The following is a 15135-nucleotide window of genomic DNA, read 5'->3' on the forward strand; positions in this document are numbered from 1 at the left end:
AGAATACCCTCCAGAGGACCACACCAGATCAACTATTATATCTGCATGTCTCACTGATATTGCCATTTGGATGAATTGACACCATCTCTAGATCAACCTGGCAAAGGTAGCCCTTCTTGTCATCCGAGCTTGTCTGTCTATTCAGAAACACACCTCTGATCAGCTCAGCTCATTACCACTAATACCCATCAAGTTGGTACTCAACCTTGGGATGGTGATCGATGACCAGCTGTCGTTCAGGGACAATGTTGCTACAAGTCATTCGGTCTTGCAGATTCATTTGATGCTATATTTGCAAGATCAGACCATATCTGACAGAGCATGCAGCACCACTTCTGGTCCAGGCTTTGGTGTTGTGACACCTGAACTACTGCAACTGTGCCAGCAGGAGTACTGGCATGTGTCACCAAGCTGCTGCAAATGATTAAAATTGTAGCCGGCAAGGAGGGCACATGTCATTCCTCTCTTTAGATCACTAATGTAGCTCCCTGTAGTGGGACATTTTAAGATCAAATCCTTGACGATGGAGTCAGTAGGCCAACGGCTTTGTACACAAAGACATGTCTGAAGTCCTATGTTCCTTCTCAACCACTCAAATCTGCTTATGAATGGCATCTGTTGATGCCACCTCTGTGTGGTTGCCATATCTCAGTCCAGACTCTTGATGAGTGGTTCCTGGCTGGTGGAACAAGCTGCCCATCACTATTAGAACATCTGTCTCTCTCAATGCATTTAATAAATGTGTGAAGTCCCTTCTGCATGGTAATGTAGAATGTACATTCCATACAAACAAATAGTTAAACTAAATGGCATCTCTAAAATGGAATGAGATGTGCGTATGCCCAAGGCTGTAATAATACACCATATGATGGCCTCTCATTCCATGAGGCCTCTTTTCTTTCTTGGACTCCAACACCGCAAAAAAGACACAGATGGATAAATTAAGCAGATGCTAACCACAACCAAATTCTAGAAGCATGAAGATAAAAGTGGAATGAAAACAGAAACGCAGCACAGGGATTTAAGGTTTTATTTATTGATTTATTTATAAAGAGCTTTGTACAAGTGGCATTCTCTTGGAATGCAGACACATAAATGAGATGCCAGTAATCAAAGTTTCATTCATTTGATCATTTTACTTGGATACACAGCTTTGGGGCAGAAGATGAACCACAAAAAATAAATTTCTCTTGACACATTTTTGTTTAAATACTCTGAGCGATAATATAAAACTAGTTCTTTAAAGACTGAGAAAACAGAAAGCATTACTTAAGCACCCCGCTTTTGATTTTTTTTTCTCTTTATATATTAATCATAGTATTTCTTCTCCATTATGACATAAACGTTAAAAAGGATAAATTCTGTAATTCATTGGGTCCTGAAGGAAAAGTAAACTCCACTTGTACTGTTTCACTCTAAGGGCTTTTGAGGAATATGAATTGCACTTCATTAAATGGTTAACACGTTAAATTACATTTACACATTTCAACTGCATTTTTCTGCAGTCGTCTGAATTGTCAACTGCATCTTTAGCATACTGTTTGGGCTGATATAGTAACTCACGTATCAAGTCAATGTCAGCAATACAAATCAAATAATTTAACTGGAACGTGCCTTGAAGAATATCTACAAAACAGTTGCTACAAAAGTATTATATTATAAACAATAACACCGTAAAAAGGGAATACTTCTATATTCTTGGGCGACATTTGGTAAATTCATTTATCCAATTGTTATCGATCTGAAAAATATCCATGGAATTTGATAATGTACAAACCTTAATTATAACCTTTTAATAACTAAAAAAACATTTTTCTGTAATCCTATTTTTATTAAACTCAATACACTTGTTAAAATTGCCTTAAGAAGCAAAATGTACAAATCAAGTATAAAGCAGAGGGAGCAAATTAATCGAGTTATGAGTTGTACCCGTGTGTGTGTTTGTGTGGTGTTTATCAACTGATCATTATGCACAAAGGGGTGAGAAAGATAACTGTGTACATTCCTGTTCCATTCCTGGGCATACAATTTATAATGTGAAGTTTTATTCGAATGAAGAATGAACAATTTACCCTTTTGAAATTAACTAAGCAGGTTAAAATAAATAGACAACCCTGTTTAATGTAGGATAAGTATGGAGGTTTAGTAAACCAAGATACAGTAGTTGCTTTAATGTGCAATACTGCCACCAAGCCTATAGACGCCACTGTATTATAACGAACAAGAGTGGGATAAACAGTAACACTTCTTCCTCCTTTACATAAGGTGCAAACTCATCATGCCACATTATGCAACATATATGATTATGACAGGATTTGATTCTTATTCTCCCACCACAAGTGTAATGCAGACATGGTGCTGACATCATTCCCTGCAGAGCAAAATTCCACATGAAGCAAGCAACACAAACAAGGAATCACCAAGATAATGATTCTGAACAAAACAGGTCTGCCCGTAATATTCACAAACTTTCAGTGGTTGGGTATGGTAAGGTTATTCTTGGAATCACACAAAAAGCAGGGCTGAAATATGTGTATGACATCTCTCTGTAGTACACATAAGAGTAACAAATGTTGCCTTATTATGGCATATACCGAGATTCAGCACTTGGGTATAAAAACACCAAAATGTCCAAAGCGAAAATGGGAAGTAAATGTCTGTCAATTTGTCTCTTTGGCACTGGGGACATACAATAAGAAGTAACTAAACATACTGTACTATTATATTTGATATAAACACTCTTCAAAATAGTAAGTTATAAACCCGTAAATTTGGAAATCTGTGGAGTAGAGACCATAGGGGCAAAATAAACACTTGTGTTCATATTAACAAAAATTAACAAGTCAAAGTCTTCTTCACGTAGTATTTATAATGACTCTGTAATAGAGAGAAAGACTTACAAAAAAGCATGTACGAGATATGACAACTCAAGAAAACACTTCATATCTATCTCTCATATTATATCTATATATATCTATCTATATCTAACCCTCAACACAACTGCACCACAACCAGTCACAGGTTCAAATAACCCTTTATTCACAATACCACCTTTACAGGTCTTCCATAAAGCACAATTCTCTTCTCTTTCTCTCAGTTTTCCCTCTCACCACTCCTTCCACACAAATCCCTGAATAAGATGAGGAGGCCTGTCTTAATCTGGACCATGAAGCACATCCAGTGCCAGGACACTGCATGAATGAAGCACTTTGGGGTCTGATGGAAGCCTTGTTCTTTCCTGCAGCTCCCCCCAGTGGCACCCATGGAACGCAACAAGGCTGTCCAACAGGACTACAGTTCCCAGGTAGTCCCAGTTCCCAAGCTACCACCTAACATACCAGAACGGTTTCCCACGTTCATCCATTTTATAGTTTCATCTGGGAACAAGAACACCATCTAATCCGTACACACGATTGACTATTATATATACATACATACATACATATACACACACACACACATATATACATATGAGGACAAGGCAGAAAGGTGATAAAGGCAGATCATGTAGATCACACAGTTTTCCTTTCTTTGACATGTCTAAACTGCACTGGAAATGCAAGAACAGAGATGATTCAGAAATAAAGAAGACAAACAGAAAACATAATAAAAAAACAAGAAATAATTAAAAAGAAATCCATCAGATTGCACTAACTTAATCATTATGATATAAAGACTCTTGTTTGGAGGTTTGTTTAAAACATTGATTGTATTTTTTTTTCCCCCGAATTGGCAACATGCACATTATTGATAAAGGACAAAAACAATTTCGCCAGATTTCATGGATCAATTTTTAAAGGCCTTATAAACATTGTTCCATGCTGGCAGCATGTTTAAAAATTGGTTAAAATTGCAATTTTTAAAAAAACACCCGTTATCCCCCAGTGTGGAGACTCTTGGAGGCTCTCGCATTAACTACAGAAAATGTGTTCCCTCATGTTTGAAATCAAAAACATAGGCCTTAGTAATAAATCCAAATTACAAATGTTGCCACTTTATAAATGATGTACATCCGCACTGTGGCTTTCAAAGAAGAATTCCCAAACTACAGACTTGATAGTCAAGTGTGAATGTCAATGAATTAGGTGCTTCTCTGTAGGAAATGCAGTACATTGGAGCCTGCATTATCATTACAATCTGCAGGTTCCAATCAAAATTAGTACAGTATAACGGTTATCATGCTTGATCTGAAAAAAAAGGGCAAGCTTTAAAGGAGTGCAGATATGCAATCTAAAGAGTCCAAAAGTGACTCAAGATATGACATTTTAAATTCATATGGGCATGTATAAATAGTTCACTAAATTGCCAAATTAGGTTTAAGAAAGAGGCAGTAAATCACACTGACAATGTGGACCTCTAATGATTAAGAGCCATTGGTTTAAATTTCCATTTGGCACCAGACACAGCAAAAAGTAAAAAGATATTAGAAGGGGCAAAAAGAGGCAACGTGACACTGCACGAGAGCTAACAGAACGGACAGATCAAGACAGTGGTGGAGGAAATGTTGAGATTGTACAACTTGTTAATTAGACAGTGAGCGTACTACAGAAAGTCCTCAAATCATCTTAAATAGTATTAAGAAGGGATTCCCATGAATTCCTGGATTAAACAGGATGAAAATGATTCACACTGCAAGGTGGGTTTTAGGTTCACCTTAGTAAATGAATGAAAATGCTCGACTGATTTTGTAAATAATATGGAACAATTACAACAAAGCAAAAAATAAATTATTAACTGTACGACTGAACTTACTGGCACATCTAAGTGTACAAGAAAATGTTTCCATGCAAGTCAATTTCTCTCTGTGCTTTTAAAATCGTGTATAATACCTCCTTATCACTCACATCAGTTGTTCAGGTCATCTTGTTACTAATATGTTCCTTAGATAAGGATTCCTAAAAACGACTTGTCGACATGATAATTGTACCTCTGGCATATTACAGCGCTTTAGCTCCAGCTTTAATTCTTTCCTGGGGTTCTTTTAAAGCAGACTTTACATGTTTTGAAGAAGCAAAGCAGTATATTAAAAAAAAAAACCAAAAAACTGAAAGGTAGAACAATACTAATTAAAGATGAAGGACATGTAATTGAACAAAAATCAAAGTACAGATTTAACCATATTGTGCTTCAAGCATGGAATGAAGTGCACCACATATTCTAGCAGGAATTCTGTAAATTCTTTTTACAGTATCTTCCAGGAAAATGGTATTATATGCAGCACTTCTTAAAAAAAGTTATCACTGAGACTGGAGAACAACATAACGTGATTTATACAAAGGAAGAATAATAATAATAAAGCTACTGGCCCTGGTAAAGTTTAATTTAACTCAACTTTTGAAGCATTAGAAAATGCAAAGAGGACTTCAAGGCTTCTCTGGGGGTGAGAGGAAACACCAAACAATTTTCCAAGGTCCTGAAATTTACTTTACAATGAAATAATAATTTAAGCTTTAAACTGTATATGCTAAAATAGTTCTATGAGCGGTATTTAAAGAATAGACAATGTAAATGCTGGCACAACTGAGAAGAACCATTTCATGAAAGGGTGAAAAAAAACCCAGCAATAAAATGAAGGGAAAATAGCACCGATATGACCAATAGCCTTACTGCGAATGAGCACTCTGAAACTAAAACGCTGTAACCTAATCGCTAGCTACCAGGGACATGATCTGAGTAGTAAACAGCTAAATGAACTCTCAATAAGGCAGCAAAGCTGAAGTAAGACTTGAAGAGATCTAAACCATGCTGACAAAGAGCATCGTAAAATGTACGCTGCTTTAAGGCTCGGTTTGAAAGCTGCTTTGTTAACTAATATGCTCTACAAATATCATTTGGTGTAAACTATGCTTTTCATTTTAACATACAGTACCTCAATAAGATTTTTATTCTTTAAAATACACAGTACTGTGTTTTCAACACGTTACGTACCTCACAGATACATACTCTAGGTTTTGTCATTACAGCTGCTTAGTACTCCCTATTGGATTTCAAGGAAACATGATATTCCTTTTATAAACATTTTTGCTAAGTTTAACATTTTAATACACAACCAATGTGCCTAGGAGAAATAAAGTGTAATACAGTGCACCTTGCAATAAAATCATGGATGCTTTCTTCACAGCATAACGCATTCCTGCTCAAACAAAAACAAAAAAGTGTACTGCTACTGAACCAAATGAAAAAATAAATGGGTGAAATATACCCAATGAATAAATAATCAGTAACACTACAAGGCACAAATACAAATGAATGTACAGAGACTAATTCTGGATAGAAAAATCACTAATGCACGATTCATAATGATTTGTCTTTCAAAAGCAATGATATTGCACAAATCAGGTATATTTCACTTGATTCAATTACTGTAAGGTCAAAATGAATCCTTTAAGCGTGTCCCTCAAGTTGCCTGAAATTACCTGCAGCCTTGTTCCTGCCAGTGTCACTCTGAGGCTCATTAGCTCAACTGCCAATATGGTTCATTTCTGTCGCAAACTTGCCGTCTTTTTTTTCAATGCCACCCACATGTGACTTCTCAGTCCCAGCTTTTTTTGGGATATTTGCTTCCACTGCGACCTTTGTAGGGCTCTGAATATTTGGAAGTTTGTTTTGGAGGCTTACCGCGTTGTTAGAGCCTTTCTTCCGATTCTTGTTGGGATCATCACCAATGTCCACTGAGACATTGGTGTAGAGGGGCTGCAGACTTTTAGAAAGTAGGTTATAGGTCAGAGTGTTTATTCCATCTTGCCTCCAAGATCGACGAGTACGCAGGAGCAGGTCAAATCTGAGGGGAAAGAAATGGAATGAGGAAACAATTACTCACATTTTCCTGAAGCAGGAAATAACTGTAAATTTCATAGTCATGGGCTGAGCAAGCTTGGAAAACCAGTGATGTATGATAGAAGTAGGAAAGCAAATAAGTAACAAACTTTGAAAAAATTCGATATCCTGAATTGCAAAAATAACACAGAAGTACAACAAACCAGACAAGAGCAGCACCTCTGCTTATTCCATTTCAGTGTTCGTAAGAAGTGCTCATTCGTGGCTAGCAACTTCCAAGCACACATCGGGTGTGCTAAAGCTTAAGACAGTATGAGAGGCTGATTAGTGACATGAGAATAAAACTTGTCCCTAAATCAAATTGTATGATGGCTAAGGTACTGTACCATTTGCTAGAAGAGAAGAGGGAGAAAAGTGACTGTGCATGCATGGCTAAGGTGTTTATTGTAATGCGTAATATGTATATTCTGAACAGAAGTGAACTGTAAATTAGTAATATTATGTGCTGCCTTCGTCACCCTCTATAGGCTTTTGCAGTCATGAGCTGAGTGGGCACTGTGCCGGGATGTGATGCAGCCATTAAAGTATCGACTCCTCTGTGTACCTATAGTGGCGATATCCAGGTACTCTGCAGTTATGAGGGTAAGTAAAGGCAATTGGTAGATTTCTTGAGAAAGGTGGTGTTCTGCCCTCTTTAGGTCATCTGTGATTGTGATGCCAAGGACCTGTGGATCTTTCTACAGCTTTCACAACAATGAAGATGAGAATATGGTTTGAACACCTCCGTGATTTTGCTGGCATTAAGGAAGAGATTGTTGTTCTGGCACCATAATATGCCCTAATGCAAATTTACTCTGTTAGCCACCTAATCATTGCTGGTGATCAGGCCTTTTGCAGTGGTGTTAAAAAAAAAACTGTATCCAGCCACAAAGTTATAGATGGACAAGAAGTCATCTATAAGACATCCACTGAACAGTGTCATCTCCAGGCAGAGGAGCAGCTTCAGTGACAGACTTTTGTCACTGTCTTGCTCCACTGACAGACTGAGGAGATCGTTCCTCCCCCACACTATGCGACTCTTCAATTCCACCCGGGGAAGTAAATGCTAACATTAATTTTATTTTTTTCATTTTCTCATTTTTATTACTATTTAATTTAATATTGGTTATTTGTATCAGTATACTGCTGCTGGATTATGTGAATTTCCCCTTGGGATTAATAAAGTATCTATCTAAGTACAGCAGAGTCACCACCACTCAATACTGTGGAATTGTCGACCTGCCTGTACATAGACTGTAAACATGTACAAACACGTGTGATACTTAGCATTGGGTTCATGATGAAATGCTTCAACCTAAATCTAGAGCAAATACTTCACCTAACTGTGAGCCGTTTGCAAGTGGCATACACAAACATAAAAAGCAAAGAGTTAACAAGAAAGTAAACTTTTTTAAATAGAAACAAGTAAGATCTGTGACTTTTGCATCAATCCTCATCTTCAGGCAAATACTGTAGGAATAGACGGGATGTCCATCAGACACCAGAAATTATAGCTCCACTTACAGTTTCAATCCACCACTAGAAGGATTCCATTCTCCACAAAGTAAAATGTACAAACTCTCTCAACCCATTTAGAGAAAAATCAGGAGTGGTCTCCCCTAGACTTGCTCATATACTCAGATATGGGGATGGATATTTGAGGAGTAAACTGCAAGACAATGATTATATTTTTAAATTACGTACATTAAAGATCCATCAACAACAAATCAAATTAATAATGTATTGAACAATTATTATTGAATAAATTGGACTCTGCAGCTGCATGAATAAGAGGTAAAGTACCACTTCCGGTTAAAGGAAATAGCCCAAAAGTTGATAGAAATCTACGTTTTGTACCTAATATTTGTATTCAAAATTGTGTTGACCTAAGTGAAAGACTACTCAAATTATCGTGTTTACAAACACACACACACACAGACATACTTCAAAAAAAGGTATTTTTGGACTCGGGGAGGTCTAAAACGTCAAGATTCATTAAAATCTCAAAATTGATTTTTTGGAGGATTCCAATACTTTCCCTACACTTTGCATACAAGAAAGTCAGGGAGGTCTAAAATGTCAAGATTCATCAAAATCTCGATATTTAATCTTTGGACGATTACAATACTTTCCCTATACTTTGTATATGAGAAAATGAAAAAGAACCACATCCCATTTCATTTAAGTTCAAGTGGATGATAACTGCACTCATCAGTGCCAGCCATGTAAGTTGAACAGTCAGGTTTCTCATTGCAACAGCCTGACCAATTAGCTAATCTTTCACTTAAGCTCAATGTAGAGGTGTCTTCTTACAGTAAATGTGCAGCAGCAATGGTGCCCAGATGTCAAGGCTCCTTTAAAATGTGGTTATGTGAGATGAAATTCTTATCATTAACTATAGATATAATCATTTTAACAGCAGACAAAATTTACACTTCCTCTGTTATTCTGGCTATTTACATTCCACTTCAAGTAAATGAAGCATCAGCTGTTCAACGTGTAGTGCCAAAAAATACTGAGGTCGACAATTCATATCTTGACCCTCCCATCCTTGCTTTAGGGGGATTTTAATTATTTTTTAAAGTAGATGGGGTTGGTTTCAAAGCTATGAATTATCAATATGCCGTAGAAATGGTCAAAGCTGAATATATAAAAAAGCAAATAAAATAAAAATAATAGTAACAATGACAGGAGAGATGTCTGGCATGGTCTTCAGGTAATTAATAACATAGTGAAATATACCATACCTGTTAATGAGTCACAATTTCTAGACAGACTAAAAGAATTTTGCACAAAAAGAAATGTGCACATTTCACTTCAGTTGTTGAATGTTCTTTGCAGACAAAGCCGTTGCTAGAAGAACATCTCATCATTGTCATACATATTTAATAACCGCTGTGGTGTACCAAATGCACCACTTGGAACTTGCAACTGTGCATCCACTCATAAAGCCGGCTAGGGGCACACTGGAGGGAAACCGCTGCGACACTATACTTGTAGTGAATGAGGCTGAGGATAGATGTCAGATGCTGCTGGTAGGTTCAAGTAAAAGGACATTGGACAAAAATAACTTCCGACACTGTTGTACAAAATACACCAGTGCTAGTACTTAAGTGTTAATTGGCTGCGCCACCCAGCTTTGCCTAGGAAATTTCATAAGTCAGCAGTGATACGGCTGCCCTTGTCCTTTGAGATTTGGCATGAAATTGTCTTCTTTTTGCACCAAATGAGGTCATCATATTTGCTTATAACACTGAGAAAATGTTCTCCGAAGTTTTTAGGCCATGGTACATCTTCAAAAATGTATAATTTGATTTTTCCACTTTTTAAAAATATTCCAGGTGATTCATCAGTTCAAATTAAATATTCAGGGTACCTTTTTTTTTTTTTTTTTAGTTTTTTTTGTTAGGAAGGCAGGCTCTATTGTAGGAATAAAGCTGGACAGTTTAACATCTTTAGCAGAGTGACGGGCACTAAGCAAACTCCTGTCAATCATGAAGAATCCACTGCATCCACTGAACAGGATCATCTCCAGACAGAGGAGCAGCTTCAGCAACAGACTGCTGTCACTGTCCTGCTCCACTGACAGACTGAGGAGATCGCTCCTCCACCACACTATGCGACTCATCAATTCCACCCGGGGGAGTAAATGCTAACATTATTCAAAGTTATTGCCTGTTTTTACATGCATTTTTATTACTCTTTAATTTCATATTTTTTTTTAATCAGTATACTGCTGCTAGATTATGTGAATTACCCCTTTGGATTAATAAAGTATCTACTGTATCTATCTATCTACCTGTAAGAATTTATTAGATTCATAATCAATGTGTGAATTATAACTAAACCCATCTGTGCAATTTTTGAGCCAAGGCCAATATCGTTTTGATTTGCATGTCAAACACAGGATTCTTTACTCTAGTTTTGAGGTATATTTAATAACAGCATCCCTGTGATTTTCTAGCTGTTTATTCATTTATTTAGCAACTGCAACTCTTTTTACTTCAGGATATTTTTGTATATACAGTACATTACTGGTCAAAAGTTTTAGAAAATCTCAGTTTTTTCAGTTTTTATGGAAATGAACCCAGTTTAATGTTTCTTGAAATCAAGGCATAAAACAAATGAAAGGCAGATAAAAAAAAGGCAGGAAACAAACCCCAGGCAGGGCACCAGCTCACTGCAATACTTTATCAGTGTTTTTTTTTTCTTTGAAACTTTGGTTTATTGATATGTTTGGGATGGGTTGCCACATAATTGTGTGGTAAAATTAGTCTAGCTCATCCAAGTATGAACTCTGTGGGGAGCAACATAATGTCCTCCGTCTAGTGCACTATTTACTATGGTAGTATGTGATTCAAGACATATCCTATAAACAATGCTGTTGACATATTAAAAAGAGTTTTCATTTCTATGGCACAAAAATATAATAAATATTCTCCATGGCACCACCAACACCCTTCTCACAACTTGTGAAACAATCAAATTGAAATGACTGACAAGTAAAGCCTTCTTTAAGAAATGGAAAAGAGATGGGAATGACACAGGAAAACCTCTGAGGTGAACGAATTGTGGCACTAGTTTGGAGTTGGTGCAAGAACGGGAGTTTGGGGGTATATAGTCTTGTAGTAGTATGGCATGCTAAATGCAGTTTCAGTGGCCATGGACAACCTGTTGGTGCCTCATAGCATGTGTAGCTCTAATGATGTTAATATGGATAGTTCTAATAAAAAATTAAAATGGCATTTAAAAAAAAGAAAAAGTGTTCTCTGGCTTCCATGTTGTCACCTGTGTTTACACAGATCTTTACTTTAGCTAAATAATGATATAAAATGTTTAGAAACTAGTTTATTTGTGCATACCAGTCATGTTGACGATCTGCATGTTAAAAGACACTGACTTAATAATATATGTCATATAAAGACAACCATTTAAATTTGGATATAGTTGAAGTTTTGAGACCAAAACTAATAAAATTTACACATTCTCTTTTTCCTTTATTTTACATTGTGAGAGATGGCTGGCAGTTTATCCCGGCCAACACCCCCACACCGCTAGATGGAGTCCTCCCTGCAACATGGGGGGTGCATCAGAATTCCCACAGGGCATCATGGACAATGGAGTTTGGGAAATAGTGTTGCTGTTGATGAATGAGTGAGTGAGTCAACTCCACCCTTATATAGGCAGGGTTTCCTTTTTGACAAGAAGCTGAAGGACACCAAGTCTAACCCTCACACCCTAAGTACGCATACTTCATTACTTCTATTACATTTTATATGTGGGCTTTGCAAGAATGGTAAAGTGTACTGATACCAACATTCTTGTAAGGTTCATCTGAAATTTCACTAGACTGATGAAGTGATGCAACGTTATGTTATGCGATCTTCACTGGATGTTCAAATTGTTCTTTACATAGCTTCTAGTTAATCTAAAATGCTGCCACAAGAACTATTACAGTTCTGTGTTTACACAGATCTATACTTTAGCTAAATAATAATATAAAATGTTTAGAAACTATTTTTTTATTTGTGCATACCAGTCATTTTGACGACCTGCATATCAAAAGACACTGACTTAATAATATAGGTCATATAAGGCCAACCATTTAAATCTGGATATAGTCGAAGTTTTGAGGCCAAAACTAATAAAATTTACACATTCTCTTTTTCCTTTATTTTACATTGTGAAAGATGGCCGTCAGTTTATCCCGACCAACACCCCCACGCCGCTAGATGGATTCCTCCCTGCAACATGGATGTGCATCCAAATTCCCGCAGGGGATCATGGACAATGGAGTTCAGCTTCACAGCCCTGCTGGATACCTTGGGGGCCACCAGGGGACGCTGCAGGGAGGCATGAGTGTTTCTATTATATCCCCAAAGTACTTCCTAGTCGCAGGGACGGAAGAAACGAAGTACTTCCGGGCTGAAGGAAAAGAAGAAGTTTTCATCTGACCCGGAAGTGCTAAGGAATCATGGACTGAAGGGCAGAAGCACTTCCGGGTCACGAACTATATAAAGGACTGTGGGAAACCCAACAGACTGAGCCGGAGTTGGGAGGGAGTGTGAAAGAGCTGCTGGGAGGAGAGGAGGATTTATTGGATTATTATTGAGATTTATTGGTTATTATTGATTATTATAGTGTATTGTGGAGGTGGAGGTGCTTGGTGCACATTAAGAAAATAATTAAAATTTATTTCTTCTAATTTTACCTGGTGTCTGAACGTGTTGTCTTTGGGTTTGGAGGAGCGACAGCGACCCCTATTGTCACAACATAAAAAAACATTTTTTTGTAACCAAGTCCTTCCTTTGGTTGTGTGTGGCAGCTCCTGCAAATGTTATTACTAGGTCACCTGTACAATAAATGTAAAAATGTCTGTTTAACTGTTGTTGTGCAACTTAATGTACTGCAGTGTTTCAATCAAAAGCATGATAGTGGATGGGACTGACTCCAGTCTGTGCTTCCTCCTCCTGCTTCATGTGTTGCACCTTGCGCTTGACAAAACAGGCAGGACTAAATGAAGGCCAATTTAAAATTTTAGGTACTGTGCCTTAAATTATTATATGATATTAATTCAGTTTATACATACAGTGATCCCTCTATATATCTCGCTTCGACTTTCGCGGCTTCACTCCATCGTGGATTTTAAATGTAAGCATATCTAAATATACTGTATATCACAGATTTTTCGCTGGTTCGCAGATTTCTGCGTACAATGGGTCTTTTAATTTATGGTACATGCTTCCTCAGTTTGTTTGCCCAGTTGATTTCATACAAGGGATGCTATTGGCAGATGGCTTAGAAGCTACCCAATCAGAGCATGTATTACGTATTAACTAAAACTCCTCCATGATATACGATATGCTTCCCGCGCGGTGCTTGATTGTTTGCTTTTCTCTGTCTCTCTCACTCTCTCTGCCTGATGGAGGGGGTGTGAGCAGAGGGTCTGTTTGCACAGAGGCTGTTTGCCTAGAGGATATGGACGCTCCTCTAAAAAATGCTGCTTTATCGCGGTGCTTCGGCATACTTAAAAGTACGTATTATTTTTTGATTGTTTGCTTTTCTTAACGAGCGCTCTCTCTCTCTCTGAAATTTCCTGCTCCTGACACGCGCACTCCTTTGAAGAGAAGATATATTTGCATTCTTTTAATTGTGAGAAGGAACTGTCATCTCTGTCTTGTAATGGAGCACAGTTTAAACTTTTGACTAAAGGGTGTTATTTCATGTCTAGAGGGCTCTAATAATGTTAACAGTGTGGGAGAGTTTATAAGGGCATAAAATATATAAAAATAGCCATACAAACATATGGTATCTACTTCGCGGATTTTCATCTATCGCGGGAGGTTCTGGAACGCAACCCCCGCAATCGAGGAGGGATTACTGTAATACCTATTTTGTTTAATGCAGATGTTAATGTTATTTTAGCCACAGAGGGGGAAAAAAAAAGTAAATGGCAATTTCTTGATGAAAGTTACGTTTCTCTTCAACAGCCAAAACATTAGGCCCAACCTTTTATTTTACATCATGAAGTTAACTGTCACCTTTTCCATTGCCTAAACTTTGACATTGACATTGATAAACTGTAATCAATTCAATGTTTAATCTCCTGGTTTAAAATGTAAATCGTGCTGAATATACATTTGGTTTCTAGGCAATTAAAACAACTTTCGCCACCACTTGCTTTTTCTTTACCCTTATTTTGCTGTTTATAAGTTCCTTGACAGGTTAAAATAATTTTTGTTTTCAAGAACAATATTATAATATTGAAAAAAAAATCATGCACAAATAATAGTGCATAGTGCAGCATCAGATAAGATTAGAACTTATGAATGAGTAATATGAAAGTCAGACTGTGATTTATTAAATTAAATACTATTCTCTGCTCCCTATTTCAAAATACATTTAAAATGCTTCTCATTAATTTTGTATGTGATTTAAAATGCATGCTGTGTTATTATCTTCCATGTGCTTTATTTGAATTGCATTTCAATTTCCTTGAAGCAGCGAAATGTATCAGTATTTAAAAGAAAAGCAATTTATATTCAAAAATAAGCATTCAAAAGGTAATAAAACAACATAGTAGTGGCTATAACTTTATTTATTTTTAAAGGTAGAATTCATTTTCATGCTGTTTTTTATTTTAGAACATTAGAATACTCTAGACAAGAACAGGCCATTTAGCCCAACAAAGCTCGCCAGTCCTATCCATTTATTTCCTCCAAGAAAACATCAAGTCGAGTTTTGAAAGTCCCTAACGTCTTACTGTCTACCACACTACTTGGTAGCTTATTTCAAGTGTCTATCGTTCTTTGTGTAAAG

At 36.9% G+C, this 15135-nt stretch overlaps 1 protein-coding gene across 4 annotated transcripts in view; it reads right to left on the reverse strand.

Annotated features, from left to right (window-relative positions):
- Positions 1-1016: 1016 nt before the first annotated feature.
- b4galt3 (UDP-Gal:betaGlcNAc beta 1,4- galactosyltransferase, polypeptide 3) overlaps positions 1017-15135 on the reverse strand; it is an 86471-nt gene continuing 72352 nt past the window's right edge. For all 4 annotated transcript variants that reach the window (XM_039775412.1, XM_039775413.1, XM_039775415.1 and 1 more), the window contains exon 8: positions 1017-6781. In XM_039775412.1, the coding sequence (XP_039631346.1) occupies positions 6460-6781 (322 nt within the window). In that variant the 3' untranslated portion in view covers positions 1017-6459. The remainder of the gene's footprint in view (positions 6782-15135) is intronic.

The sequence above is a fragment of the Polypterus senegalus genome, chromosome 13 (genome assembly GCF_016835505.1).
Source record: "Polypterus senegalus isolate Bchr_013 chromosome 13, ASM1683550v1, whole genome shotgun sequence".
Classification (NCBI taxonomy): Eukaryota; Metazoa; Chordata; class Cladistia; order Polypteriformes; family Polypteridae; genus Polypterus; species Polypterus senegalus.